Here is a 27,929-nt window from a genome sequence, read left to right as displayed (position 1 = left end):
CCTGAATGGCCTAATGGCTTCCCCAGTTTTTTTCAGTTTAAGCCTGAATTTTGAAATGAATAGCTCATGATCTGAGCCGCAGTCAGCTCCAGGTCTTGTTTTTGCTGACTGTAAGGAGCTTCTCCATCTTTGACTGCAGAGTATATAATCAATCTGATTTCTGTGTTGCCCATCAGGTGATGTCCATGTGTAGAAGCACCTTTTAGGTTGCTGGAAGAGGGTGTTCGCTATGACCAGTTTGTTCTCTTGACAAACTCTATTAGCCTTTGCCCGGCTTCATTTTGTTCTCCAAGGCCAAACTTGTCAGTTGTTCCGGTTACCTTTTGACTTCCTACTTTGGCATTCCAGTCCCCTATGATGAGGAGGACATCTTTTTTTTTGGTGTTAATTCTAGAAAGTGTTGTAGATCTTCATAAAACTGGTCCACTTCAGCCTATTCTGCATCAGTGGTTGGGGCATAGACTTGGATTACTGTGATATTGAGTGGTTTGCCTTGGATACGGACCGAGATCATTATGTCATTTTTGAGATTGTATCCCATTACTGCCTTCTTCACTCTCTTGTTAACTATAAAGGCCATATCATTTATTTTCCGGGACTCTTGCCCACAATTATAGATGTAGTGATCCTCTGAGTTAAATTCTCTCATTCCTGTCCATTTTAGTTTGCTGATTCCCAAGATGTCGATGTTCAGTCTTGCCATCTCTTGTTTGACTACATCCAGTTTACCTTGATTCATAGATCTTACATTCCACGTTCCAATGCAGTATTGTTCTTTCACCATCAGACACATCCACAGCTGAGTGTCCTTTTGGCTTTGGCCCAGCTGCTTCACTCTTTCTGTGGTTACTTGGACTTGCCCTCTGCTCTTCCCCAGTAGTATATTAAGCACCATCTGACCTGAGGGACTCATCTTCCAGTGCCATATCTTTTAGCCTTTTGTTACTGTCCATGGGGTTTTCTTGGCAAGGGTACTTGAGTGGTTTGCCATTTCTTTCTCCAATGGATCACATTTTGTCTGGGTTCTCAGCTGTGGTCTGTCCATCTTGGGTGGCCCTCCATGGCATAGCTCACAGCCTCACTGAACCATGCAAGCCCTCTCGCCATGTCAAGGCAGCAGTCCATGAGAGGGGAAACATGCATAGGATCAGGTAATTAGTACGTAACATAGGAATGTTCAGTACTAATTAGATTATTAGAACAACCACTCTTGCACAAGCAATTTTCACAGCAATAATATGTGTAGTTCCTCTGTGATCATTTATCTGCCTTGGTTTGTCTCACACTGGTTTGTCTCACACTAAATATGTTGCACTAGAAAACAATGTATGTTGACTTCCTTGCTGCATTGTTTCTACTAGGTGAAAGACCTTTTTTTAGCAGCCACAAGTGCTAATATCTTATTACATTGTTCTCTGGCATGTAAAAGTTAAATGAGAAACCTAAATCTATCGCTTATGGGTTGTTGTTGTTTTTAGTATCCAAAACAATGAGAACCTGGGCTTTTCTCTAGTGATATTGACATCTGGATACCTGTGGCTATGATCAGACACACAACTTACTCAGGGGCAAGGGGTTTTTTTGTAGCAGGAACTGCTTTGCATATTAGGCCACACACCCCTGATGTAGCCAATCCTCCAAGAGTTTACAGGGCTCTTAGTACAGAGCCTACTGTAAGCTCCAGGAGAATTGGCTACATCGGGGTGTGTGGCCTAGTATGCAAAGGAGTTTCTGCTACAAAAAAAGCCCTGCTCAGGAGCAGGCCTGTAGCCAGAAAATTCTGGTTGGGGGGGCCCATGGAAAATTTTTTTGAATGGAGGCCCCCCACTCTGGCGGCCCCCACTCTCTCCACCGCCACTTTTCTCCCCTCGGCTCTGATGGCTCCCCCCCCCTCCGTGCAGCACCTCCCCCCTCCCACCCAGCCACCTACTCATCTACCAGGCGAAACTGTAAAGAGCAGGTTCCTGGGGCTCTTGCGAGGTGCCCCCCCTGCCAGTGGAAGGGGGAGGTGCCACGCGGAGGGGGGCCGCCAGAGCCATGGGGAGAAAAGTGGCGGTGGAGAAAGCAGGGCCCGGAGAAAGGAGGGGCCATAAAGGTCCGGGGGGGGGATGTTGGGTGGAGGGGCCATGCCCCCCAGCCCCCCCCTTCCCCGTGGCTCTGGGCCTGCTCAGGCGTATGCCTTATTGAACTACACAAGGCCTACTTTTGAGTTAACTGAAGATATATAAAGGATTCTGCCATTGTGGGTGTTTCCATACCCCTGTCTGGAAGCACCCATAAACTGAGGCACCAGACCTGCAGCAAACTCAGATGCAGGTCACCTTGTTAAAGGATTTAAAAACTCCAGTCATACCATCAGAGGCTTGGTCATCTGCTCATCCTCTAGTATGATATATTGGAGCATGAGAAGCAGCAGCAGCAGCAGCAGTAGTGTGGTGGGGGGGAATTGTTCTCTGTTTCTTGATGGTGGCTGTTGCAAATGTAGGGCAGCAGAGGAGAGCCATGTGATGGGCACTGCCAGCCTCCCCAGCGTGGACAAAGAATTGGGCAGCTGCATCGCCTCCAGAGCCCTCAATCCATCTAGGGAGGACAAGTCCAGCTTCAAGCCTTAAAGATAGTGGGGAAAATGGCAAACCATGCAAAATGGGCAGTGATGGCAATTTAAAGAATACTTAAAGGGGAAACTTGCGTTGGGATGTTGAAGATTCAATAAGGAGTATTGCCTGCAGTGCCTCCCACTAGCTATTGACCTGCCTCACCCCCTGTGCATGGAGACAGGCAAGGGGCCAAGGTTGGTGTCTCTACCTTCACTGGTCTTCCTCCATCTGTGGCAGGTTCTCTGACAACATTACTGTGAGGATGATGTCTATGCCCCAGTTATGTCCGGAAGGGGCATCTGGATTGCCTAGCAGCCTCCACACCCTCCGTCCTACCACAGGCCACAACAAACACGGATCCTGAATCTCCCCCCCCCCCCCGAATCGAGGCACTCTCATTAACCATTATTGAAGGGACCCAGACACAAGTGAGAGGTTACGGTGAGAGACCAGTGCTTTGGGACACAGCACCAAGTGCTTGTTCTCTGGGACACCTTCCTGATGGGTCTAGGGTGCAAAATGCCAAGAGCTGAATGTCCATGCAGGCTTCTGCGGGCTGCCTCCTTCTGTGGAGAGGGCACACAGATAGCTAGTGGTGCAGCAGTTGGGGGTGATGGCTCAACCTGTTGGACTAGTACCTGCATTAGGAGGAAAAACACATGGAGGAGCAGGTGCCAACATTTCTTGTTGACAACTTGCCAGGCACAGGGCACTCCAAGAAGGGCTGCCATGCAGAGCAGTGGGCACCCCCTCAGGCACTTTGACGTGGCAGAATGGCTTTTCCTGGGCCTCTGTGTCCAGACCTTCCTCTCCTCTTTCTCCCTCATGTCCACTCTGGCAGCAAGTGGGGAGGGTGCATCTTCGGCTGTATCATCTCTTCCTCCAGGGAAAAAGGTTTGGTCATCATGTCATCACTCAGGCTGGTGACCCATCTCACCCCCCAAGGGGGGCCCCTGCCAACTTGTGTGGCAGGCAGACCAGTGCTGAGCTGTCCCCTTTGGCCTCCTGCCCTGGCAGCTGCCTCAGCCAGGCTCCCATACACTCACCTGTTTGGTGTACAGGGACTGTGGGGGTTGCGGAACTGCTGCAGGCCCCCAGCTGCTGGGAATAGAAGACACAATGGCCAGTGCGGTTCTGTGCCACTCGTTGGCCAAGGAGGCAAATGGGGTTGGAAAAAGAGTGCCTTGCTTACCAGTTCATGCAATGCTGCTCTTTGGATCCCAGATCAGTGCCTCTTAGGGACAAAAGTTGCTCTACCTGTGGTGTGTTCCCACCAAGTGTTCCCATGGTGGTACTAAGTGCCTCTTCGTGCTTTCCTGGCCACCAATGTGCATTTGCACTCACTCTAAGTCCCAACACCAGGGAGCTGTCCGACAACATGCCATACGTCCTACCTTATGAGTTGTGGAGAGATCTGGGAGAAGCATTTGTAGGGTGGGGGGGGGGGGGCGTGATTCGGTGCTAGGGAGGAGTTCACCTGTTGCAGGAAGGGTGCTGGCTGGATGCACCCTTAGTTGGTATCCTGAGGTGCTTGGAGTCCCATGGGCATGACTGGAGTAGCAGGAGGGAGGAACATATTTTGGCTCAAAATGGAACCCAATGGGCTATGCCAGCATTTTTGACAGGTGCAAGTTTGTCCCTGTTCAGGGAAGGCATTCCCATGCTGGAAGTGCTCAGGGAGCCACCTTAATGCCACCACAGCCCATTTCTGCCGGTGCAGGGTTTTCACTGGAGCTTCCTGGAATGCTGCAGTAGTGCCGCTACGCCAGTGGTACTGAGGGGCGTGTGTCACTAGTGCTCTGTGCTGACATAACTGGTCCTTACGCCAGCATAAACCGGACTTACACTGGTGTTTGGATCATTCGGCTCCCTGTGCTGATTAGTGCCTCTCCCCCCCAGGATTGCGCTGTCAGTCCAGCATCCTCTTTCACACAGTGCCCTGCAGAGTCAACATATGTGAAATAAAGGCCAAATTCTTCCTCTGATGTTGCTTCCCAGCACTGGTAGTCAGTGGTTTACTGCTTCTGGATATTATGTTTTCCTTTGGTTATAGTTGCTGGTCGCCACTGATAGTTTTACCCTTCAAGAATCTGTCAAATCCCTCTTTAAAGTGTTTTCCTTATAAGATTGCAACTGCTAATTCTGTGACTGGAAATCAGCCCTGGATTAACCATTAAACAAAATCAGACTGTGCTTAGGGCACCAAAGGAAAGGGAGAACCACAGAGTTCCCCCCCTAGCTAGTATGCCTTTAACTCTTTCACTGCCACACTTGACTTCAGTTGAATTTTTTGTAATTGTCCTTATCTGAAGTGTTCAACTTTAATCTGCATTGTTTAAAAATGTTTTCTTTTACATTGTGAGTAACTAAAGTTTGAGTTTGGTTCAAAGGTATCAGATATCACACTTGTTTCCATCCTGAGAGTTTTACTTTGTTGAGTGTAAACACAGCTGGCTGGGTCTGGCTAGCATTTAATTCATCAGCTGATAAGTTCTTTATCATTTATTTGACTGATTTTTCACACAAACAAGGTAAGTTTTAATGCCGAGGAGCACCATTGTTGGGCTGTATTTAGAGCATCAATTGACCTTAATCTGGCCCTGCTGGAAATGAATGCTTTTAAAAAAACTGCTTCATGTGTGTTCCAATTTCAAATGTTATAGTATGAATGTAACATGTACTAATGCGGACAGAGTACTCACGTGAGCAGGTGGCAGGGTTTAATTGACTATGGTAATGCCTGTGCAGAGAATTTAAGACCAAACCTTTACGTTTAGTTTACAAATAAACCTTGAGCAGTAGAAAAATTAGACTATTTACTTCATTTGTAGCCCGCTTTTCTTCCCAACAGAGACCCAAAATGGTTTACAATGTTATCCCCTTTGCATTGTATTCTCACAGCCTTGTGAGGTAGATGCATCACTGGCCCAAGGTCATGCATGCAGCAAGCTTCCACTGGTGAGTGGGGAGTCAAAGCTAGTCTCCCAGATCTTAAATCTGACACAGTAACTACCACACCACATTGGCTCACACACTACATTAAAAACTGGAATATGCAAACTGTTGTAGACATTTGAATTCGGCACTCCAATTGTGTGTACAAGGGTCACATTCCCCCCCCCTCATATTGCCTCTTATGCGATGGGTCACATACATATTTTCCACGCGCTGGTAATCGTGAACAGAACTTGTCTGGGGGGGATATAACTGTAATACTGAAGCTTTGCATCCATGGAAAATACGCACGACTGAAGTGCTAAAATCGGAAGACTGAGAAATGCTTTAATGCAACTCTGTTTCAGTTACATATTATTTCTGGCATTACTTTGCTAAAGAGTCACCTTTTATTTATTCGTTTGGCTTCTATACCACCTCTCCGCAATCTTTTACGTAGAGTCACCTGTTGGGAAAAATTGTGTAGCTCTTACAACCTCTCCTTGCCACCACTTTCACGCGCCGCCGCCGCTTGCCTAAACCGGAAGCGGCGGAGTTACACCTTAGGGACAACGGTAAGGAAGTGGCGGAGCATCTGCGGCTGCGTCACCCGGAAACGGAAGTAGCGAGGTTTCCATGGCGGCGGTTGTGGTAGCCGAGGCGCCTGTTCTATGGAGGCGGCTTTTAGATTTTTTGCCCCGGGGAAGGCCTGCTTTGGCCGCGCTGCTTGGTCGGCTGTCGGACCGTTTGACTCGAGGTCGTGAACGCCGCGCACGCAGGTGAGAGATGGAGCGTCGTTCTTTCAAACGAGAGATCGCATAAGGCGCTCAGTTCGTGCCGTAGTTTATCCGCTAAGTACCAAATAGGAAATTTGGCCTTGGTAACCCGAGTCAGGTTTCTCCCCGACATCTCCCGTTACATTCTGCAATGAAGATGCAGTCGCTGCGCGCACGTTGGTATTTAATAGGGCAAATGTGTAAAGGGTGGATAACATCTGCCGTGGGATGCTGATTAGGTTAGAATGCTTTAGAAATGCAAGTGCTAAAATATTTGGTTTTTATTTGCGTTTGCTGCAGAAACCCCTGGCGTGTCCACAAAAATTCGAAGCATGGAACAGCTGTTTAATACTGTTTTTAAGGCAGAGGTATAGAATAAAAGCTTTAGGATTCTGATGCTGGGAATGTTGGCTGTTGAGTGATGTCTGCTATTGGATGATGAGTTCACAATGGGTGCGATCACACAAGGAATCTGGCCCAGCCGTTTCCCGGCTTTGAAAAAGCTGGTATTCTTTGATGTGGGTGGGAACATTCATACAACTCCCACCCTGCTGCCAGGAGAGGCACTGGCTGCACACATGCGTGAGGAGCATTCAGGCTGCTGTGTGTGTGTGTGTGGGGTGGGGTGCATCTGTGCCCAGCTATTTCTGACCTCCTGGGGCAGACCATTCTATAAGATGGGAGTCACAATGGAGAAAGCCTGTGTACGGGCAGCTGTTGATTTTGCTCATTTGCATGTTGGCACCTGCAGAAGCCCCTGCTGAATGACAGAAACTGTCATGGTGGAGTATAGGGGAAGAGGCGGTCCCACAGATAAGAGTACCCAAGGCCTGAAGATAAAGATGGGTAGCCATGTTAGTCTGTAGCAGTAGAAAAGAGCAGAAGTCCAGCAACACCGTAAATACTAACAAAATTTGTGGCAAGGTATGAGCTTTCATAAATCATTGCTCTCTTCTTGCCAGTTTGGTGTAGTGTGTGGACCCTTATCTGGGAGAACCGGGTTTGATTCCCCACTCCTCCACTTCCACCTGCTGGAATGGCCTTGGGTTAGCCATAGCTGTCGCAGGAGTTGTCCTTGAAAGGGCATCTTCTGTGAGAGCCCTCTTACCCTCACCCACCTCACAGTGTCTGTTGTGGGGGGAGAAGATATAGGAGATTGTAAGCTGCTCTGAGTCTGATTCAGAGAGAAGGGTGGGGTATAAATCTGCAGCCTTCTTTTTCTTCTTTTCTTTTTTCTACTTCTTGAATGTGAGTCCATCTGTCCTTGTGTTTTGGAGAGTGAAGTGATCTCACTCTCCAAAACACAGATGCTGAATGACAATAGCAGGCTTGATTGGATTATGTGTGATATGAGGAGGTGTCAGAACTTGCAACTCTCATGTATGCTGTGAGCCACACCGACTCCATATTGCAGATTCCCCTTAACACATAACGCTTTGCCTCTGCAACTAACACCCAAATGCTTTGCATTTCAAACAGCCTGTGATCCTTGGAGGGTAACAGATAACCTCTGGTCAACATCTGCAGATGGCCGTTTGAAGCCAGGCCGAATAGGCCTTCACAGCGGGAATGCATCCTCCCTTCTGATAACGATCCCTGAGAATGAGACACTTGTCTGTACCCCTTGTGAAAGATAGTTTTATTGTTGCTGTCCTAACCACATAAAATGTAACTAGATGCCAGGCCTAGGCATCAGTGTTATCTTGTAGCTTCAGCTCTGTAGTTCTCGAATAAACGCCTATACTTTGTAACAAGTTTGGACTCTGTTTGACATTCTGCCAGTTCTTACAGGAGGGATAGTAGGTGTGGAGAAATCAGCATTAGTAATGGGACAGGATACTTCCACAAATATTATTATTATTATTATTATTATTATTATTATTATTATTATTATTATTATTATTATTATTATTATTATTATTATTATTATTATTATTATATTTATATTTATATCCCGCCCTCCCCGCCTAGGCAGGCTCAAATATTGCACTTGAAGGCCTTGAAAGGCTTTCTGTGTGGTAACCAAATACCTTAAATTGAGAATGTCTGCTGAATGAGATTAATATGCATGCTCCATCTAGTTCCAAATAATAGCCAAACTGTGGCATTCTGTACCAACTGGAATTTCTGGAATGTTTTTGAGAGAAGACAGAGCATTACTGCAGACATGTCTTGGTGTTACTGTGCATGGATCCTGGTGGCCAGACCAGCTTTATCAATTTAAGTAGCAAAATTCTGTTATTTTGCTTTTCCAGTAATAGTCTTGGATCTAGTATAACCCCAAGACTTTTAACCGAGAGCAAGGGGCTCCATCAGAACTGGGGGTAACAGTGTCCTTCAAGACCTCCACCTTCCCGGCCAGCATTACCTCTGTCCTTTCAGGGCATAGTTTCAATTTGTTCACTTTTCACCAGTTAAGCACAGCAGCCAGTCAGCAATTCAGGACTTTTACTTCATCACCAGGAGATTTGGATAAGGATATATAGAGCTCTGTACAGTCAGCGTATAGATGACAGCAAACCTCAAGACTTAAGAATGATTTGTCCTAAGGGCTTTTGACAAGCTCCTAGGCCTAAGACTACAGACTACTAGGTCTCAAGGAAACCTTTGAGGGTTAATGTGAAGTTTAAAATACCATAAGCTTACATTTTCCAAGCACCTTGTGAGCATTCTGATTGGACTGGGGTGAAATTGGAGGGAAAGGTAAGGCCAATCATCACAAAGGCAGCTGGGCCTTAAGAGAAATAATATAAGGCCTCCATGAAGAGAGAGGAAAATTTTCTTCCAGGAGCTGAGTAGACGAAGCCACTACCAACTGGAGAAGATCTCTCACCCAAGGAGGGTGGGTTGGATGGATCTAGAAGGGGCTAGGTAAAGTAGGGAACAGTGAGTAAACTGCATTAGGAAGCTTTGTGTGTTAATTTGCTTTGTTGGCTGAAAACATATCCCTGTACAAGCTTTTGCTCCAAAGTGTTCCACCTCATCTGTTTGTTACTATACACCTTGTTTAATAATAATTTTAAAAGCATTTGAGTCTTTATGTCTAAAGCTTGATTGGTCACGTAGCAGTGTCCTCACGGGGGGGGGGGGGGGGTGCTGTTTGGAAGGGTGAAGGGGGATTCTGTGGGCCGTTCCTAGTTTGAACCCCAGACCAGAGAGTTGGCAGCTAGTTAAGGCCTGTGCCTGCTCCAGGAAAGGCTCCTGGGAGGGGATTTCCATCTTAGGCAAAGCCCCATGCGACCCTTTGCATCGCTGACAGCTTTACATAGAGACTGAAAAGCTTGGGGGATAGTTTTGCTCAGGGAGAAAAACTTTTCGTTATGGCCCTTCATGGTTTGTGGTGTTGGGTATAGGACTATGCTTGTGAACTTTGTATGGCTATTCATCCCTTTTTCCACTTTTTAAAAAGTATTTTTGTTTAAAGAAATAAGTAAATATGCTAAGGATCAATGAACAGATAACTGTTGGTATCAGTGTTCCCCCTAAGCTGAGTTAGTGTGAGCTAGCTCACAGAGTTTTAGCCTCCAGCTCACGTATTTTTGTCTTAGCTTCGGAAAGATGACCCCAGAGCACAATAATTTATGCAGTAGCTCACCACTTTAATGCCAGCAGCTCACAGCTTCAATACCAGTAGCTCATAAAGTAGACTTTTTGCTCACAAGACTCTGCAGCGTAAAGGGAACATTGGTTGGTATGCATTATAATTTAACAGTGCAAATAATAGTTAGGATCATGGTATATGGGGCCACAGCAGTTCTTGTGTTAAATTTATTTCTGTGCCCTCCATTTCTATATAAAATAGGAAAACTCCTAGATAGTATACATTTTATAGATTTATTTAGGTTATTTATACCTCGCTGTCTGCTGAAGTCATTTCACTTTGATAGCAATCTGTTTGCATAATAATCTTGGTGTGAAATAATTATTTATCTATGCTATATATTTGCAGAAATCATCAAGAGTCTCTCTTCATTTTCCTTTCTAAAATCCATTTTTACTCCAGTATGACATAATATTAAAAATAGAGATATTGGCCATTTGACTGGTCAAAAAAAGTCATCACTGAAATAAAAGATTAACTGTGATAAAAATAGCATATTTTAATCACTCACAGTTTTGATATGTACAGTATTTACTGAAACTAATTTGATATCAAATAATGAAATCAGTGTTCAAAAAGGAATAACTATAATTTCTAAAGTTTCTATAAATGTGGACAATTCTCTGATTTTTTTTTCCCTTTGGCTTTTATCCTGGAACTTCAGAGTCAGCCTAGAGTTTCAACATTAGAAAAAAATGTCATTCAACAGAAAATAAAGTAACCACTACTTAAACCAGTTTTTAAAGGTAAATTGTGTGAAGTAAGCAGTAAGCAGCATGCTTACTATCTGGATTCTTTTTATTTGGATATGCTTGCAATAACAGCTGGAGGCTAGTAGGAATGCTTTGCTGCTAGTTCTGTTCCTGACAGCTTTAGGGCTTGGCAGCAGACCGCTTTTGCTAAAGAATGTGACTGTGATTAAATTTAAAATGTAACTTTTCATCAACATGGTGTATCATTTTTGAAATCATGGAATATTTGGCCATGGTCAAATCGGTGGTCATTTGGCAATATTCAACGGAATGGTATATCAACCCTTGCCTGTTTCTCTTTATTTAAATTAAAAACGCTGAATAGCAGCCAAAGCGACACTTTTTATGGGGAGGAAATTTCTCTTTTACTTATTGTGGGTTACCCCCTTTTCTGGAAAAAGTAGTTTCTCCTCCTGAGTTGCTAGAATCAGTTTTGTCTGACCTGTAGCAGTTCAACCCTGGATTTGTCTTATACTCTTTTTCCATATGTGGTTCCTAAAGAAAGATAGATCTCCAAATGTAATACCAAGTGTCATGGATAAATTAACATATATCTCAGAGAGAGTGCCTTCCTCCCACTATAAGGGGAGTACTTGATATCTATCAAGTTTCAGACAGGCTGAGACATCTCATTTGGCCACAAGTCAATGAACAGCACCACCACCAGTCTCAGTGTAAAGATCAAGCGCTTTCTTGCTGATAGAGAAATGGAGCATTTTTATATTGTTGTAGAGTTGTTTCTTCATGGAGCACTACTACCAAGAAGGCTTTTCACATGAAGTCCTGTAATAGTCCTACAAAGCCAGACTCCCACTTTTTTCAGGGCTACAGGAACAAAAGGGAAACAAAATCCTCAAGTGTATTTTTCTTTAAACTAAGGGTGCAAAGCTCAAAACAGTTACATGGACCAGAATCACTCTTGACTTGAACTAAGTGGGCCATATAGTGAAAGTATGAAATTTCTCAGCCCCCATTCCATGACATTAAACTTCGTGCCATGAATTTCAGGATTGGGATGCCAGGCATTTAACAACACTTAAAGCTCAAACAGATGAGATAGGTGTATTCAGATTTCAGGTTCAAGTGGCAGTCACATTGAAACGGCAAACAATGTTTGAATCTACAGTACACACATGAATTCTTGAATGTTGTGGATTGTCTTACATAAAAATTGCATATTGCACATTAAGTGATCAAAATATATTTTGGTATATGGGGCCACAGCAGTTCTAGAGAAAGAGAAAACATTTCATAGAAGATATTTTCATTGCTCCCCCAAATTCCTCATTTTTCTAATGGGGAAAAAAATTAAGAAAAAGTCCTTGGGGGAAAATTCCCCCCCTCCTGCAATTTTCCCATTCTCCCCCCCCCCCCTCCAGACGTTCACATTTACCTGTTATAAATGCCAGTGAAGCAGGTATAGTCTGATATTAATTCCAGTGGGGTATCTATGTTAGTTTGTTGCAGAAAAACCAAGAGCCAGTTTGGTATAGTGGTTAAGTGCACAGACTTATCTGGGAGAACTGGGTTTGACTCTCCACTCCTCCGCTTGCAGCTGCTGGAATGACCTTGGGTCAGCCATAACTCTCAGGAGTTGTCCTTGAAAGGGCAGCTGATGTAAGAGCTCTCTCAGCCCCACCTACCTCACAGGGTATTTGTTGTGTGTGGGGGGGGGGGGAAGGTAAAGGAGATTGTGACTGCTCTGAGGTTCAGAGTATAGGGCAGGATATAAATCCAATATCATCATCTTCTAAGAAGTCTTGTGACTTCTTAAAGACTAATAGATTTATTATGGTAGTCTTTAATGGACCAGAGTCCACTTCCTCAAATGTATGAAAAGTCCAAATTCAGAGAATTGTGAGCAGAGGGATTAAAGGGCCATTTCAAACTGGTAATTTAAATCACAGCTGTTGAGAACAGGGATCATAGAATCATAAAGTTGGAAGGGATCTCCAGGGTCATCTAGTCCAACCCCCTGCACAATGCAGGAAACCCACAAATACCTACCCCAAATTCACAGGATCTTCATTGCTGTCAGATGGCCATCTAACTTCTGTTTAAAAACCTCCAAGGAAGGAGAGCCCACCACCTTCCAAGGAAGCCTGTTCCACTGAGGAATTGCTCTAACGGTCAGGAAGTTCTTCCTAATGTTGAGCCAGAAACTCTTTTGATTTACGGTAATTTCAACCCATTGGTTCTGGTCCTACCTTCCGGGGCCACAGAAAACAATTCCACACCATCCTCTATATGACAGCCCTTCAAGTACTTGAAGATGGTGATCATATCACCTCTCAGCCACCTCCTCTCCAGGCTAAACATTCCCAGCTCCTTCAGTCTTTCCTCATAGGACTTGGTCTCCAGACCCCTCATCATCTTTGTCGCCCTCCTCTGGACCCGTTCCAGCATGTCTATATCCTTCTTAAAATGTGAATGATCCTTCTTAAGATCATTCACATCTTTTATACTTCTGAGTCCTTGGATATAAAATGTGTCAGAATGATACTTTTTGAGTTTCATGATCTTTTAATGTTGTCGACAGTGTTATCCTCTTTGTGGGTTTCACTTCATTCAAATGATTAAGTAGACTCTATCCCAGGTAAACTTATACTTGAAAGAAGTCTGTTAGTCTTTTAGTCTTGGAGATCCCACAAGACTACTTTCCATTTTTGCTTCCTGTACCTGAATCTGTGCCTGTCTGGACATTTGAAGATGCTTCAGGAATTTTATTTGCTGGTTATTAAATTTTTTATACTCTGTCTTTCCCTGTGGTTCTGGGTAGCTTATTATATTCATAATTCTGTCTTGGATATCTAACATATTTATCTAGTAAACCTAAATTAACATTTAGTGTATGTATTTTATATGCATCCTTCTGATGTGGTTTTCATCTGTTTTCATTGCATTGAGGTTTGTGCTCCATCATCTTTTCTGGTCAATCATAATTTTTTTTCATTTCTGTCAGCATATCTTGATCTTCCTTGAGGCTCTTTATTTCTGTAGTGTCCTGCTGAATTGTTATAATTGGAATGGGACCAGTCTCATCCACTACATTTTTTGCATCTACCCTGTCATGTTATAAGTATACAAAGAACAAATTTAATATTTGTCTTGCATAGTGCATTGGTGTTGCTTTTTTACTCAAATGATCCCCCCCCCCCTATTTATTTAGAATGCTTCTATGCTGCTTCTCCACAGAACCTGCTCAGGTGGCTTAGTGAATATTAATTATTTTTTTAAAAACTTCATTTGTCCTATTTCTCCAGGGACCTGTGGGATTTTCTCGTGCTGGGTTCCACTTCAAATTATTTGTAACTGAGTGTGCAAAGGTTTGTATACTGTTGTAATGGGGGGGGGGCGCTCTTGAATGTACAGTATCATGCTTAAGCTTTGAGAACTATGTGTCAAGATTATGTGCATATGTGAAATTAAGAGTTTTCTCTCATAAGAATAGCCCTTCTAGATCAGACCAATGGTCCACCAAGGTCAGTCTCCTGTTTCACATGGTGGCCAACTAGTTTCCCTGGGGTGTCAACAAACAGGGCGCAGAAATCAAGGCCTTCCTCTGATATTGCCTTCTATTACTGGTGTTCCTGGGTTTCCTGACTCTGCTTTCCTGTAGTTATTATGGCTAGTGGTCATGTATCTGTATAAACATTTTTAAAAGGCATCTCTGTTAGTGGCATCACTGCATCCACTGACAGTGAATGCCTCAATTTAATTATGCATTGAATAAGGAAGTATTTTGTTTTGTCCAGCCTGACTTTGTTGATCATCAGCTTCATTGGGTGCTCTTGAGTCCTCGTATCATGGAAGGAGAAAAGTTTTCTCTATCCACTTTTTCCACCCTATGCATAATTTTATAAATCTGTCGTCATGCCTTCCCCTTCGTTTTTCTAAATTGAAAAGTCCCAAACATTAGCCTATTCTCATAGGACGTTTGCATCCATGCCTTTAATGATGGTTGTTCTCTTCTGTGTTTTTTCTAGCTCTGAAATATCTTTTTAAAGATAGCAGTGCTATTCCAAATAAGGCTGTACCATAGAACTCTACATGGGCATTATGGTATTGGCTGTTTTATTTTCCATCCTTTGCTTGATAATCTCCAGCATGGAGTTTGCTTTTTTTCAGTACAGGAGTACACCAAGTTGACATTTTCATCAGGATATCCACTACATCAACATCTCTTTCCTTCTCAGTCCATCAGTATATATTTAATGTTAGGACTTTTTGTTACACTTGCTTGGAATAAACTGCAGTCAGCCCAAAGGCAACCCTGTGTATGTGTAAATTGACATACACATGTGTATGTTTAGAACTGATAAGGATGTTGGTTCCATCTCCTGCCCCTCAAATAGCTTAGGAACGTTTCCTGTAGTGAGAGGAAGCCTTATCAATTTTATCCTCCCTGTTCCCACTCTTTGCAGCTTTTGTATGCATTCCTCTACAGTTCAGCAAGATGTTGTATGCCATTCTAGACCATGCAGTAAAGCTTTGTCTTACAATAGAACAGCAGTAAGGCACAACAGCACTCTCTTCTGACAGTTTCTGAACCTTGAGGACTAAGCTCATGTTGAGACACTAGAACAAAAGACAGTGGCTGTGTGAATCAGATGCTAAACTACATATCTGAAGAAATGGGGAAGGTACCCTAGTGAGAGAGGAAAGGTTAATGGTTAATACAGCCACCAAAACAAAAATGAAACATTTATGCATTGTCATGTGAAGCTGTTTGTAAATAAGAGGGTGCACACCTGATTTTCCCAAATCTAGTTTGTTGTTGCAGGGCTGTAACATCATCTGGCAATCCATACAGACATAATTATTTCTACAGATCTCTTCATGCTGCTTAATGTTATGCTGCTTTGGCATCAGGGCAAGGAAAAACCATTTTCAGCAAATGCTGGCCTTTTCATATTAAACGGGTGGCTTTTATCCAGTTGTGTTTACATACCAAGCAAAGTCTTTGGATATTTTTCATTGTAGAGATAGATTGTCAAAAGGGCCATCAAATGAAACAGGACAGGGCTTCCTTAGCTTTATTTTAACAAAAGTGGATAAGTTCTTGAAGTGGTGTAATGCTTAAGGATCTTCAGGGTTCAGGTAAGCCTTTCTAGTCAGAATGTTGGCCTAGAGACTTGAATTTGGGAAATTTTGGGTACAGTGTAAACTTAGCCATGAACTTGCAAGCAGCTGTTTTGTCAGCCTCAGTTGTAGCTGCAAAACAGACATAGCAGCTTAATTTGGTTTTTCAGAGAACAAAACATATGCAAAACACTTTGTGCTATATAAAATGCACTTAATGGCCAAGTTCCCTTTTTGCACCATTGAAAAAGGAAAGCTTCAAAATTGTATTTGGTGATGGTGAGTCTTACATTATCTGGGAAAAACTATTTGCTGCTGGTGTTACAGGAAGTATGTTGCATTCAGCAGATGTTCTGACTTCCCCCCCTTCATGCTAGCTCATCTGCGTACTGTAAAACTTACTGTATTCAAAACAAATCTTTCTTTTAACAAATGTATTCTAAAGCGATAATAAACAGTGAATTCTGTGTTCAAAAACTTCTTCCCTTGGCCCTTTTCCCAAAGCTTTGGATTGTTATCAAGGCATAATTTTATTTCCAGTTTCCATAAAGAATCAATTTCTGGGAAAGTAGTTGGTTGGATTAAATGTGATCTGAGACTTAAGGAGACTCAAGAGGCTGAGAAATTTGTATGACACAAATGCAGAATCTGTCTTTCTAATGCGATAACTTCCATGGGAGCAAAAGGATTTGTGACTCGTTTTTAACTGTCCTGTCTGTATAGTTGTAGAAGGCCGATGATACATGTTTGTTTTGTAGACATAGCTTCCTTACTCCCAGCTTTTCAGTAGTTTAGCAAGCAGGCAGATATGCATTACTTGGTTTGCTTTTCACAATTTTTCTGTCGCCATTGCTAATACTCTGTTTTGAAACAGAGGTAAAATATTCAAATTAAGCAATTTATGCAGGCTTGCTGAATAGATTCCAAGCATAATTTTGAATTTCAGCTGAGTTTTTTCTGGCCCCATTGCTATAGTCAGAAGGGTATGGGGATGAGTCTCTCTTGGAGTTACATTGGTTTACCTACATGTACTTTAATATTTAGCATTAAGTATCATATATTTTTGAGTTGGAAAGCAGCATTTGATTATTCAGCATCTTCAGGAATGAAAAGATTCCTGTGGGACTAGCTGTAACGTTTCAACTTTTTTGGGGGGTGGGGGTGGGGTGGGATGGGTACCACCTCTTGTTCTGTACTTTTCTTCCATGCTTGTTTCTAATTTAACATTTTAGTCTTAGGATTTTGTTTGCTTACAGTAGCATCTTTTGCATTTGATACAGAAGCAGTTTGTTCTTTCATCTGATCTACCCTCCAGATTCCTTTAAGAGAAAGGTAGTAACCAGAAAGGTGAACATTCAGACTGTTTGTAGCATCCAGTAAACATGACTCAGTTAATGTAAGGGGAAACAGGAGTCCGAGGACACATGTTCACGCCCTGCCTTTTAAGTATCTCAGTAGTTTAAGGAAGTTACTCTCAAGCCTTTATTGTTAGTTTGTTGCATCAGTGTGTTAGCAATAAAACTAGTTTCCCAGATTCAGTCACTTAACGCATGCAGAAATACAGTAATACACACTCAGGCATTCCAGTGAATCAAGAGTCACTGGCAGAGCCCGCTCTACTGTGGCTTGTGTGGGTGATAAGCACTATGATATAATCCTGTAGTTCTGGTAGGGTAACTGAGGTTTAACAAGAATTGTGGTACTTGATCTTGCTTTGTTATGATATTAGTCAAACCTCTACTTCCTTAAAAATAGAATTTCCAGATTTATAAATAGCAGCTTCTTGAAATTCAGAAAAGCAAGACCCCCTTTTTAGTTCATTTTCTCTTCTAGGTAATTGTGACATTTCTTCTGTGTGAGTTTGAAGGGTCCTTTTCTGACTTGGTGCTGTGGTGTCTGCTAACTGGTTTCTGAATGCTGCACTGTTAGGTTTGTTATAGCAGCCTTGTTAGGTAAAAAGTTGGTATTTACATGGGATTTTTTAAGGTGGCTTTACCCTCCAGTTATTTTTAGTTATCTGTTATGGCAGAAATACTTTTTGTTCTATTGGTTATCACTATGAGTTCATGAACTAGAAAAGGATTTACAGCATGTTGCATTTGTATTAATATTTGCATTTATTTATATATTCATTTATATCCTGCTTTGCAATCTGGACTCAAAAGTTGCTTAGAACATTGTTCTTCTCCCCTCTGTCTTCTCACAACAAGAAGACTCTGAGGTAGGTTGGGCTGAGAGAATGTGACTGGCCTATGCCACCCATTGAGTTCCTGGGGCACGAGTGAGAATTTGAGCCTGTGTCTCCCATGATCCTAGTTCAGTGCTATCTGCTAGTCCATGCCAGTGTAGTGGTTGTGTTTAAAATGTCACAGTTCTTTCAAAAATGCTGAACATAAAGATATAAGCATACAACATATCTACAATGATTCAAAGGAGTTTGAGTAAGGGATGCTGTATTTCTAAGAAGATTGATCATGTCTAAGAGCTAAACCAGTTTCCCATCTCTATAAAAAGCTCTGAATAATGATGGGGGCCTGATTTGTATCAAGACTTGTGGTACAGAGTGAGATTTTTTAAAACTCCTCATTCCTTTCCCCCATATAACTTGTGCCCCTGGTTAATCCTGTTTGTCCCCTTGGGAAACTTGCATTTTCTCTCGTAGCATTTCCATGGTCTAATTTGCAGAGAGAGAAAAGTCTAACTCCTCATTATACAATAGTTTTGATCTAAAACCAGGCTCCCTGAAACTGCTAGTAGAGAATATTGAAGAGGAGGGATATCAGTGTCTTGCCTAGTGGCACATTTTTGTTTTTAGCAGGTTTGGGCATCAGAGTAGCCTCACTGTCACTCTCCACTCGCAAAGCTCTCTAGGACAATGGTGCATTAGAAAGACCCTGTTACAAAGCACTGAAATCATATATTACATTAAGGAATTAGTGCAAATTGTGTGTCTGCAGATAGGCCTATAAATGTAGTCACAGGCTGATGAAGTGTGGGAAGGAAGATCTATTCATTGCATCAAGAATGTGTTAGGAAATGTGGATAGTAAATAGTGTTATCCTTAAGTGCACGCTTATTGGGCTTTTTAAAAAGTATCAGAATTCTCTTTATATAGATTGATAGAGCAATATTGATCCAAATTCAATGGAATCCTGCCACTGTGCTGCTTTTTAGTTGAGCTTCAAAGACCACATCAGATAAGTGCTTCAAGTTCTCTTTTTGGTGTAAGGAAAATGGAAAATTTCCCTCTGAGTTACTGTAATTCAGTATTGCCAAAGTGGTGCCGAGTCCCCATGAACCATTGAAGAAACAAATTTGCTAGGAATTCTTGCACATTCTGAGTCAGATTGGCATTGTGATGAATAGGCGGTGACCAACTGGTGGGCTTTCTGGGAAACGCAGTCTGGCTTTTTTGTGCAAGGATGCATGCAAACATTGTGAAGATTCAACATTTTATCACGAAGCAAATAAGTGAAATCATCTTCCTGGAATCTGTGGTCATTCTAGCTTTGGACCAAGAGTTCCTCATAACCAAGAGTTCCTCATAAAATTCTGGTAAAGGTCATGCCTGAGAGTTTTGTAGCAAGGTGATGATGGTGTGTGTCACGGCAGATCAAAAGCGTGGAGCAGCGTGGCAAAAGGTGCTGGTGAACAATCTAAATTGAGCAATTCTCTTGTGAGATATTAAAAGACCAGCAAGTTTTTATTTTATTTAATCCATGGAAACTTATCCTGGAATTGAAATGTCTTTACTGTACCACAGTGTCTTTTTTGTGTGTGTGTGCTGCAAAGCTAACAAGGGCTACCACTGTAGAATTCATAAGCTTTTGGGGAAAATGCATTGCTTTCTACCCACCAAGATTGACTAAAGTTACTTCTTTCTCTTATTGTTTTTGTATACTTCCTAAAATGTCTGTCAAGGTTGGCAAAATTCCAGGTTCTAGGAACTGAGCAGGACGTAGTGATCTCTCAATAGCTATGCTGATGGTTTTGGGTCTCTCCCTGCCGCCCTGCCCCCAGCAGCCATATCCAACTATGGGAAAGTTGATTCAAAGGATTCTAGGACCCACATGGAGTAACAGCCATGTGCATCTGGAGGGCTGCAGTAAGGACAAAGGGAGAAAAATTGTCTATTCTAACTCTTCTGGCAGTGGTTAAGAAGGAGGAATTGTACCCTTCTCCTTCCTCACTGCTGCTTACCAGCTTGTGTGACTCTTATTCCACATGGGCCCCACAGCCTCAGGAATCAGTTTTCTGGGGTTGAAAAATGGCTGCTGGGGGAGAGAAAAACGGGGGAAGATCCTTGCATGTGTGGTTTCAGTTCATTGGGTTCTGGAAGAGAAACATTTTTCTTGCTTTGCTACAGTGGTAGAATGTGTGGCAGTTTTATAGTAATGGGCCTAATTCAATCAGGGCATATTTTGTGTACGTAATACACCTGTTTGGTGTGGTTGTTAGGGAAAGGGAAATAGTCCCACGTGGTCAAAGTAAAACAATATTTATGTAGGAGCAACAGTAAACTTTAACAGTTGGACGGCCCATCAAAACCCCAGCTTTTCAAAAAAGGAAGCATGTAATGATACTGAAAATGGTTACCTTGTGTATTACTGTAGTAGTGCTTCTGTAAGTGGGGTTAGTAGCCTTTCTAACCCAAGTGCCAGAATCCCATGTAATGTGTACCAAATGTTGGCCAGACACACCGTGAGCAAGCAGAGTTACAGTAACTCATCTCTAGTAGAGAACTGGCCTTTTGTGCCTTGCCATGCAGCTGTTAGCCACTGTGCCAGGAGATACCTGTTTCTGCTCTACCTGCTGTTTTTTTGTTGCTCTTCCACAATGCCGGTCACCTTTATTACTTTTCATACAGCCTTTCCTCCTTAATCGTAAAGGGATTGACATACTGCCTTCTGCTTACAGAATGGCATTTCCCTTCCTGGCAAAAATGACAATGGTTGTGACTAATGGAGGTAAAAGGCAGATGTGAAATGCAGTCTTATGTTAAATGTAGTCGTTTAAACTGTACCCCCTTGCTCATATGCCATTTCAACACATACAGCTTACTCATTTCTTTCTGCTATTAGGTCATCATGGCTGTTGTTGGCTCCACTATTGTCTCCTACTGTTCCTCAGTTAACGGCTCCACCTTGTTGCCTCTGCCCCGAGGGATCCCATAAGTTTCAGTGGATCAGAAACTTTGTTCCAGAGTTTGGGATTGCCAGTTCCCGTGTCAAAGTGCTTTCGTCCCCAACTGAATTCTTTGAACTTATGAAGGTGATTGGTGTACCTCCAACATGTGTGCCATTGGGAGGGGGGAAGTATAGAGGTCAAGTGTTGTGCTTTTGTGTGTGTGGGTGTTTGGCATTGTCTTTCTTTCATTGCATTTAAAAGCGACAGCCTTCTGTTTCAGAAGGACATGGTAGTACTGCTATGGCCTTCTAAAACTGCATTTGAAGGGTAACTGTGACGATAACTTATGGAACAAGACAGTCTTGCCTTGCCCTTCTTTAATGTACATTTTAGTAGGTCCTGCCTCTTCTGAACAGAGATTCCTAGGTTCTAAAGTCAGAATTAGAAGGTAAGTAGAGAAACCCCTTTTGATAGATCTTGTGTCTAGAGCCAGTTTGGTGTAGTGGTTAAGTGCACGGACTCTTATCTGGGAGAACCGGGTTTGATTCCCCACTCCTCCACTTGTACCTGCTGGAATGGCCTTGGGTCAGCCATAGCCCTGGCAGAGGTTGTCCTTGAAAGGGCAGCTGCTGTGAGAGCCCTCTCCAGCCCCACCCACCTCACAGGGTGTCTGTTGTGGGGGAGGAAGGGAAAGGAGACTGTGAGCTGCTCTGAGACTCTTCGGAGTGGAGGGCGGGATATAAATTCAATATCTTCATCTACCTCACAGGGTGTCTGTTGTGGGGGAGGAAGGGAAAGGAGATTGTGAACCGCTCTGAGACTCTTCGGAGTGGAGGGCGGGATATAAATCCAACATCTTCTTCTTCTTCCTTTTCTTAATGGTAAAACAGGTCATAGTTCAATTATAATTCACATGCTTTGCATGTATCTCTTTGCCTAATTTCTGGCGTCTCCAGTTTTTTTTAAAAAAAAACTCTGAATCTGTTATAGGAAGTCTGGGAAAGATCCTTTCTTGAAACTCTGGGGAGATTCTGCCTGTCATAATGTATAGAACTGGTTAGGAGGACTATTGGTCTGGCTTAGGTTAAAACAGCTTCATATATTAAAAGTCAGACCCTTAAAATGAAGTAGATGAGAATGGTGCTTTGTCCACTTGCACCTAGAAAAATAACACACCTCGTATTATGGGTAGAATAAGAATTTCTCTGTTAGCATATTACAAAAACGAGTTGGCAGTATCTGAATAACAACTGAAGAAAATATGATACAGGGGGAATCCCAGTACTTTGCTCTGGCACAGAACAGATGTGCTTGGGTATTGGCATATAGTAAATATACCTTCCTTTAATTTCCTGCTTGGATCTGGGTACTTCAGTTCCTTAATGTCTTCCAAGCTTTGGGTTGTGACTTCCTGGCAGGCAGCTTTGACTTGCACTGCTCCTCCTTAGTGTACTTAACTTTTGTTTTTGTTTTTTTACAAGAGTCTCTGACCAGAAAAGCATGCCTGAGTTTTCTAGTGGAAGATTATTGCCTGCTTGAAAATTAGTGAGGTTCAAGGCATACGTGTGTGTGTTATTTGTTTTATTGTATTTTATGGCCTTAGCTTGTAGTTTTTAATTGTTTTCATTCTTGTTGTGATCCGCCTTGAGCCTGCTTGCAGGAAAGGGCGGAATACAAATTAACAAAAATAAATAAATAAATAAAATATATATATTTCTGAGCATGCACAGAAAAAGTGGTCCCTCACAACTCGGTAACCATCTCCATCTTCTGTTCAGTCGCTTGTAGGCTTCCTTCTCTTTTATGTGGGCTTGATTCCAGATAGGTTTGATTGGATTGAGTGTCCCATTGGGTGAAAGATCAGTGAACTTAAACGTTTCTTTCTTTTATTCAGGGACAGATAAAGGTGGCCAAGAAGCGAGTGGTCTTAGCTTCACTCTACCTCGGAACAGGACCTCTGGAGCAGGAACTAGTAAGTGTTGGTCTCTGAAGCTTGCTGCATAAGCTTGCAAGAAGCTTTTTAGGAGTGCCCAAGGCAATATTTCCTCCTGAAGATGCTGTTGAATTTTTTATTTTGCCTTCTTAATTCACAGCATCGCTAGAATAATGAAGGCAAGACGCTCAGTGCAGAACTGCAATGTTAAATTGCTGGTAAGAGTTAAATCAGATTGTAGGGGTTTCTCATGGACCAGTTTTGCCACATTTTGGCTCTGTTCAGATATTTGCAAACAAAGATGGGCACAAACCTGGTTTATTGTGCTTGTGCCCTCCCACCTTCCTTCCCCTTCTTTGTCAAAGACTTAGTGATTTTGAGACCCAGTTTGCTGTGACATCTGAATGTGGATGTCTGGACAGTTTGGAGCCTCTAAATCATGGTTTAATCCTGGCTTTTGTGGATGCAGCAAGTGAGCACAACAAGCCTGGTTCATGCCCATCACAAACCTGTTTGTTCATCAAGGCTGAGTGTAGCTTTTGGCATTGCTCTGAGGAATAGCAAGCATGCCTTGTGGAGAAGCTAGTTTGGTTTGTGTGCTAAGGGTGTTATAGTGTATAAAGTCCTAGAAACATGTACCACTGTATTACAAAGTAGAAACAGCAGCAAACAAAAGAGATAATAGAAAGAAATCCCTTCAAAACTACCCCTTCGTTTGCTGTAAAACATTTTTTTAGTCTCTTGAAGTTTAGGCAGCCGAGTTTTAAAGTGTGTCATTGCACTGTCTTGTATCATGGAAACCTCCTCAGAAATAGCTTCTTTGTGCAGAAAAAAAATCTTTTTAAAAGACTTTAGTACACAAAGGGCTAGTTTTGATGGAATTTCTCTGGTTTTGTTTGAGATGCAGGAGTGCACAGTTTTATTCTTCTGTATCACAAGGACACTGGGAAAATGGCAAGGAGTATTCTTCTTTTCATCCTTGGGTTCTGCTTCTTGAAGTTCTGTGAGATCTGATGGATCATCATTGGATTGAAAGCCTGATTTAAACATGGAACAAAATCCTAATCAGGATGGAGTTGGAAGGATACACTCAACCTTATCTATGATTTCCAAGCTGTTTTCTTTCTAGCTGGTTAGCCTTTAATGCTAGTCTGCAAAAGAACAGTGGCAGCACAATATATAAAATACAAAAATACAAAATATTGTGCACAAACAAACACTCTTGACTGGTGTATACAAAGTTCTATTATCATGAAATGAACAGCCTACAACAGTGGGCATACATTCATACAGTATAAATAGAAAACAAACAACAGTCTCAAAACAATATTCCAAGGAGGACCCCACACAGTCACTGAGTTTTCCAAACTGAGTACTAAGACTCAATAATAAAGTTCCACAGGAGTCCCTCCGTTGCTTGTTGACTTCTGAAGGACAAATTCTAGCCTTCAAGCAAATCCCGGCTTTGATTGCGTTCCGCTGCTCCTGCAGCTTCTTCCATTTTTCTTCCTTCCGCCTTTTTGGGGGGCAGAGAACGACCACATTACTAATGCAGCATTAGAGCATAAGAGTAGTGCTCAGCAAATAAGTGTTCTCTGTAAATTCACGGCTTTGTTTTTATACGTCTTATATGAAGAATGTGACACACCTGGGAACTTCCTTTGTGCTTTCATGCCTGTGTTATTCCTCCAGGTGGATTGCATTGAAACAGCTTTAGAAAGATCATTGCAGGCATGCGGTTCTTCCAGCCTCAGAGTGTCCATTCTGTTAGACTTCACAAGGGGATCCCGAGGTAAGCATGTGTGCTTGGTCATAATTTTTGCTTATTTTGTTGTCCTGGGCCAGTTAAGCAAATAGGACACGTCTGCTTAAAAGAGTCGTTCTAGTTCAACCTTAAGCGGGTTGGGGGTCAGTAATAAAAGGCAAAAATGGAGACGCCTTGCATTTGGCAAATAAAAGGCAAAAATGGAGAAACCTTGCATTTGGCAAACTTCCACATCTAGCCTATATGCATCTGAAGAGCCTTGAACAGTATGTATGTATGTATGTATGTATGTATGTATTTACTTACTTATTTACTTACTTATTTACTTACTTCCTTATTTACTTCCTTATTTACTTATTTACTTACTTATTTACTTATTTACTTACTTACTTACTTACTTACTTATTTACTTATTTACTTACTTACTTACTTATTTACTTACTTACTTACTTACATTTATATCCCGCCCTCTCCGCAAGCGGACTCAGGGCGGCTTACAACATCATAAAAACAATCAATTCAATAAAACATATAAAACCATAATTTACTTATCAATTTTAAAACTATTAGCGCTGTCTTAGTCCAATCTAGGCGGTATTGACTTCTGACTATGATCGCCAGCATTCTGTAGGATGTCCGGTGGCAGCCCATTTTCAATCAACCACAAAAGCCTGCTTAAACAGTTCAGTCTTACAGGCCCTGTGGAACGCCAACAAATCCCGCAGGGCCCTTATAGCTTCTGGGAGGGTGTTCCAAAGTTCTGGTGCTGCCACCGAAAAAGCCCTGGATCTCGTTATGCATAACTTGGCTTCTTTTGGGCCAGGGGCAGACAGCAGATTTTTTGTCCCTGATCGCAGTGCTCTCTGGGGGATATATGGGGAAAGGCGGTCCCGTAGATAGGCAGGTCCCTGACCATAAAGGGCTTTAAAGGTTAATACCAACACCTTGAAGCGAACTCGGAACACAACAGGCAACCAGTGCAGCTCTCTCATGGTAGCCCCATTAACAGCCGTGCCGCAACGTTCTGCACTAGTTGTAGTCTCCGGGTTAGCGTCAGGGGTAGCCCCATATAGAGAGCATTACAGTCATCTATTCTTGAGGTGACCGTAGCATGGATTACCGCCGCTAAGTCGTTGCGCTCCAGGTAAGGGGCCAGCTGCCGCGCTTGCCGAAGATGGAAAAAGGCAGATCTAACGGTGGCTGCCACCTGAGCCTCCATTGTAAGGGAGGACTCAAGGAGCACGCCTAAGCTCTTGACCTTAGGGACCGGTATCAGTGGCACCCCGTCAAGGGCCGGCAGCTGGATCTCTCTCCCCGGACCGCCCCGACCCAGGTAGAGAACCTCCGTCTTCGTCGGATTCAATTTCAGCCGACTCAGTCTGAGCCAAGAGGCCACGGCTTGTAATGCCAGGTCTAGATTTTCCAGGGTACAGTCAGACTGGCCACCCATCAATAGGTAGAGCTGGGTGTCATCCAGATTATTTCAGTTTTTATTTTCTAGAAAAATATTCCTTGTATACCTGCAGGAAATGATAGCCTACGCTGAGTTTCAGGGCCCAGTTTCTCTTCCCTCCTTGGATTTCCTCTTGTTGTGGTACATGGCAGTACTGGAAGTGGAATTCTCTTGCTGCTGTGAACAAGTGTTACTGCAGCTGTCAGAGGACATGTGCATTTTCACTCCTTATGGGCAGTAGTCATCCATTGTTGAATTTGGGCCGTGAAAAATTAAAGACTATAAAACATGGTTTAACTAAGCAACCCCTTGTTAAATTCAAATCAAGAAAGGAAATGTACTGTTGGAATTCCTGGCAAATCCATTTTATTCTGTCTTTCAGGACGAAAGAATTCTCGGACCATGCTCCTTCCACTCCTGAGGAGGTTTCCAGAGTGGGTCCGTGTCTCTCTCTTCCACACTCCAAACCTGCGTGGTCTGCTTCGACTCTTAATCCCCGAGCGATTCAATGAGACCATTGGGCTTCAGCACATCAAGGTTTATCTCTTTGATGATAATGTGATCTTGAGTGGGTGAGTCCCAGATGCAAGGAATTGATGGCTCATTTGGGTATAGAAAAAATTCGTGATCCTTGGTAAAACGCAAAGGGAAAACATCTAAGATGGAGCATACTACAAACCTTGCTGCTTGCTTTAGAGACAGAGTTGTTATATCACATTGCCACTGTTATATCACATTGCCACCGCCACTGTTACATCTTTGTGGTGTTGGAGAGGGTGGGCGTGGGAAAGGGGCAGCCTTTGGCTATATATTGTTATGGGTGTCTCTTTGTGTATATGTGTGTATTCCTGGTGTGATTTTTTGTATGCTTTTTCTATTGTCATTCTTGCCCCCTTTCCCCTGTAGGGCCAACTTGAGTGATTCCTACTTCACCAATCGTCAGGACCGCTATGTGTTCCTGCAAGATTCACCTGAGATCGCTGACTTCTTCACTGAGCTAGTAGATGCTGTCGGAGATGTTTCCCTACAGTTACAACCAGATAATACAGTTAAAGTTATGGATGGGATGGTCCATCCTTATCAAGGTAGGAGGACCACCAGGCTAACAATATTTGGTTGTTGTTGCTTATCCCTTCAGCACTCCAGTATACTCTAATGTTCGCCAGCTGAAGCAGGTGTTCCATTTGTGCGCCTTATCGCCCCAGCTGCTGCAAGGCGCAAACCAACTGCTCAGGCATTTCCAAAGGGAAAAGGAATACCATCTCCGTAGACAGAGGTGTTCAAGAGCTGAGGAAAGGTATATGCCTTGTTTGTAGAAGATTTGTCTGAGATCATGGAGAGGTATGCCAGTCAGAGTATTGAATATTGAGATCATTTTTAGCTGGAGGTGCGGTGGATTAGCCTATGCTGGTAAAACATGTTGTTTTCTAATGAACTATAGCCCTTTCCTGATGGGCCTCTGAGCATTCGTGTTTGCTAGTGTTGTCAGGTGAAACTTATTTATTGCATGAGGAAAGAACTAATTTAATCCAGCGCTTGAAAATTGGGATCACCTCACTGGCAGCTGGCTGTTGGAGTAACACCTTCTGGAGACCAACATGTCCTGAGGACTGTGACACTTGGAAATGGGTTTAGATATAATGTAAAGGAATATACCAACAGCTGGCATTGTAGTCTGGGAAATATTTGAAATCCATTTTTTTTTTTTTATGAATCCTATAGATTGCAAAAGTAAACATCCTGATTACTGGATGAACTCTTATCATAATGAATAGTTGTGCAGCTTTGTATTTAGATTCTTCCTGGAAAACAAGGAAACAGGTGTGGGAGGGAAAGGTTTTTTTTTTTAAAAAAAACAACAACCTCCTCTCAGTATCCACAAACAAGCACATGGTGCAAGCTTTTGAAT

At 42.8% G+C, this 27,929-nt stretch overlaps 1 protein-coding gene across 3 annotated transcripts in view; it reads left to right on the top strand.

The window, feature by feature from the left end:
* The first annotated feature begins 6,121 nt into the window (after positions 1-6,121).
* Positions 6,122-27,929, top strand: part of PGS1 (phosphatidylglycerophosphate synthase 1) — a 43,473-nt gene continuing 21,665 nt past the window's right edge. The window contains exons 1-6 of one of the 3 annotated variants that reach the window (XM_060253193.1): positions 6,122-6,310; positions 20,824-21,013; positions 22,764-22,841; positions 24,495-24,594; positions 26,403-26,592; positions 26,927-27,105. In XM_060253193.1, the coding sequence (XP_060109176.1) occupies positions 6,168-6,310; positions 20,824-21,013; positions 22,764-22,841; positions 24,495-24,594; positions 26,403-26,592; positions 26,927-27,105 (880 nt within the window). In that variant the 5' untranslated portion in view covers positions 6,122-6,167. The remainder of the gene's footprint in view (positions 6,311-20,823; positions 21,014-22,763; positions 22,842-24,494; positions 24,595-26,402; positions 26,593-26,926; positions 27,106-27,929) is intronic. The other 2 variants (XR_009556139.1, XM_060253194.1) reach the window with 2 other exon arrangements.

This window comes from Heteronotia binoei, chromosome 13 (genome assembly GCF_032191835.1).
Source record: "Heteronotia binoei isolate CCM8104 ecotype False Entrance Well chromosome 13, APGP_CSIRO_Hbin_v1, whole genome shotgun sequence".
NCBI lineage: Eukaryota > Metazoa > Chordata > Lepidosauria > Squamata > Gekkonidae > Heteronotia > Heteronotia binoei.
Note: the sequence above shows the minus strand (reverse complement) of the source record. Positions and strands in the feature narration are given on the sequence as shown.